We start from the raw sequence: 2,462 nt of genomic DNA, 5'->3' as shown, positions 1-2,462 counted from the left end.
CTTTTTTACATCATTTATATAATTTATATTTTTCTTGCAGTTATCCATTTATTAATGTTTTCCAATATATTTGTTTAAAATTGTCACAGAAATCTTCTGTGATAAAAAAATCCTTACTATGTATATAGTTACACTTTATTTCATTCCTAATACCATTTATTGGTGCCTTTTCAAGTGTCAATCATCCCTGTTAGAGGCTTATTAATTTTTATTAGTTCTTTAACATGTATTACTTTTTAATTTTGTGAATCTTCTTTTCGTTTTCAAGTTTATTATTTTCTTCTTGCATCTTTATCACATCCTTCTATTTATTTTTAGGATTATTGTGTTTTTATTTCCACTAGCTTTTTTAGGTCAGTTAAAATGACTTTCAATTATTTTTAAAATTTTTTTTGGTATTAATAAATGCAATAAAGACACTTTCATCCTGCTTGAAAGTATCATGTGTTTTTTTCTGAACACTTTAAAAGATTTATACTAACTCATAAATTAACTTGAAACCAAGTAGAATTATTGACTATTAGAGCTGGAAGTGGTATTAGGGCCCCAATTTTTCATTTCACTTTTATATTGTTTTCCTATAGTCGATGGAAACTGGGTGGCTTAAAACAACAGAAATTTATTGTCTCACAGTTCTGGAGGCTAGAAGTTCAAAAATCAAGGTGTCTGTAGGGCTGTACTTCTTCCAAAACGTGTAAAGGAGAATCCTTGTTCGTTTCTTCTTAGCTCCAGGTGGTGGCTTTCGATCCTTGGCATCCCTTGGCTTGCAGCTGCATCACTTCGGTCTTTGCCTCTGTTATCACACGGTCCTCTCCCTGTATGTCTGTCTTCATGTGGCATTTTCCTCTTATAAGGACACCAGTCACACCGAATTAGGGCCCACTCTAATGGCCTCATTTTAACTTGATTATATCTGTAAAGCCTCTATTTCCAACTAAGGATACATTCACAGGTACCAAGAGTTAGGATGCCAGCATACATTTTGCAGGGGGTGGGTCATAGATCAAACTATCACAACAGAATCCAAAACTAAGGCCCAGAGATGATAAGTAACTTGCCCAAGGTCAAATAGTTCAATTACTATTAATTAGTAATAAGATTTCTTTGAAGCTTTTCACAGACACTATAAAATATGTTAATTGCAAGTACTTTAAAATGGAGTGCATGCTATACAAACTTCTGGGAAATAAAGTCTTTGTTCATCCACCAGGGGGAGCCAGGCTCAATAGGGCTCCCAGGACAACCAGGAGTACCAGGAGAAGATGGAGCTGCAGGGAAGAAGGTAACACTAAGTTTTTCATATTACTGGAGTGAAAACTATTGCACAAAACTGATGTCTTGGTCCTGTAGGAGCTCAGATTGAACCATCCAGGACAAACTTAGCCTCCTTAAAAAAAATTCCATGATCCTAAATTTCCTTTTTCACTTACCCCCTATAAAAAGAGTGCCCATTCAAAGACCGAGATAGTGTCTCACATCCTCTGCCTTCTCTTTGGTGTTTTGGCTATGGTGTTCTCCAGTTACCTAATTCCTTCAGGATTTCTAGAAAGCACATTAATTTAAACTTAAGAGAAACACAGTTTTTTTTTCTCTCTCCAAAAGGAGAGTCTGTAAATGCATTCAGGAAGTAAGGTCATTGTCAGGATTTTCTGAAGTATTTTGAATTGGCATTTGAAATATTCATTTTTCAATAAAAGTAGTGAAAAACAGCAGGTGTAAAGGCTGAAGGTCTTCCTTGTTTAAAAAAAATCTGCTGAATGTGAATGAAGAGCCAAAGGAAAGTGAGCTTATTTGCTTTGGAAATTGGCTGAGAAATTGGACTTTTTCATGATATTCCAGCTGCTGAGTTAAACTTGAATTTGACGTTACTTTATTCAAGTTGGTGAACTTCCAAATTAATTTTGAGACTAGAGTGAAGGTCTAGTCTGTTTTGGAGCTTCTCAGCTGAATCCACTGTCAATAAGAGAAGACAAGGGGGGATTATCACACTTGTCTATGGAGAGTCAGCTGAGATGTCTGTGTCATTTCCACCAGGGAGAAGCAGGGCTTCCAGGAACAAGAGGGCCAGAAGGACCGCCTGGAAAAGGACAGCCTGGCTCCAAGGTATGGAAATGACAGAGTATTGGGGGAAACAGCCTGTGTGTGTGTGTGTTCTGGTTTTGATACTAAGAAGCCAACTTAGGAGAGATTTGATTGTTATTCATGCTATGTCAAATGTATTTATGTCTGGCTTAAAATTATGAATACTATTTTGTGAGTTTTTGAAGACAGCAAGTATATGTTACTAATTTTTATTTTCCTAACATCTATTATAGGACCCAGCATATAGAAGAATTCAACATTGTGTTTTCTCAATAAATGGTCAGATTGACATTTAAAAAACACATAGGAAGGAAAAGAAGCCTTGAGATATATCTTTGAGATTTGATAGTCCATAAATTTTCTTCAAATATTTATAGAAT

At 35.5% G+C, this 2,462-nt stretch overlaps 1 protein-coding gene across 1 annotated transcript in view; it reads left to right on the top strand.

Annotated features, from left to right (window-relative positions):
* COL28A1 (collagen, type XXVIII, alpha 1) overlaps positions 1-2,462 on the top strand; it is a 181,455-nt gene that overhangs the window by 87,550 nt on the left and 91,443 nt on the right. Inside the window, exons 18-19 of the mRNA XM_012647465.1 lie at positions 1,211-1,282; positions 2,035-2,103. Coding sequence (XP_012502919.1) covers positions 1,211-1,282; positions 2,035-2,103 — 141 coding nt within the window. The remainder of the gene's footprint in view (positions 1-1,210; positions 1,283-2,034; positions 2,104-2,462) is intronic.

The sequence above is a fragment of the Propithecus coquereli genome, unplaced genomic scaffold (assembly GCF_000956105.1).
Source record: "Propithecus coquereli isolate 6110/MARCELLA unplaced genomic scaffold, Pcoq_1.0 Scaffold108, whole genome shotgun sequence".
Lineage (NCBI taxonomy): Eukaryota > Metazoa > Chordata > Mammalia > Primates > Indriidae > Propithecus > Propithecus coquereli.
The sequence above is the reverse complement of the archived record's forward strand: the minus strand, read 5'-3'. Positions and strand labels throughout refer to the sequence as shown.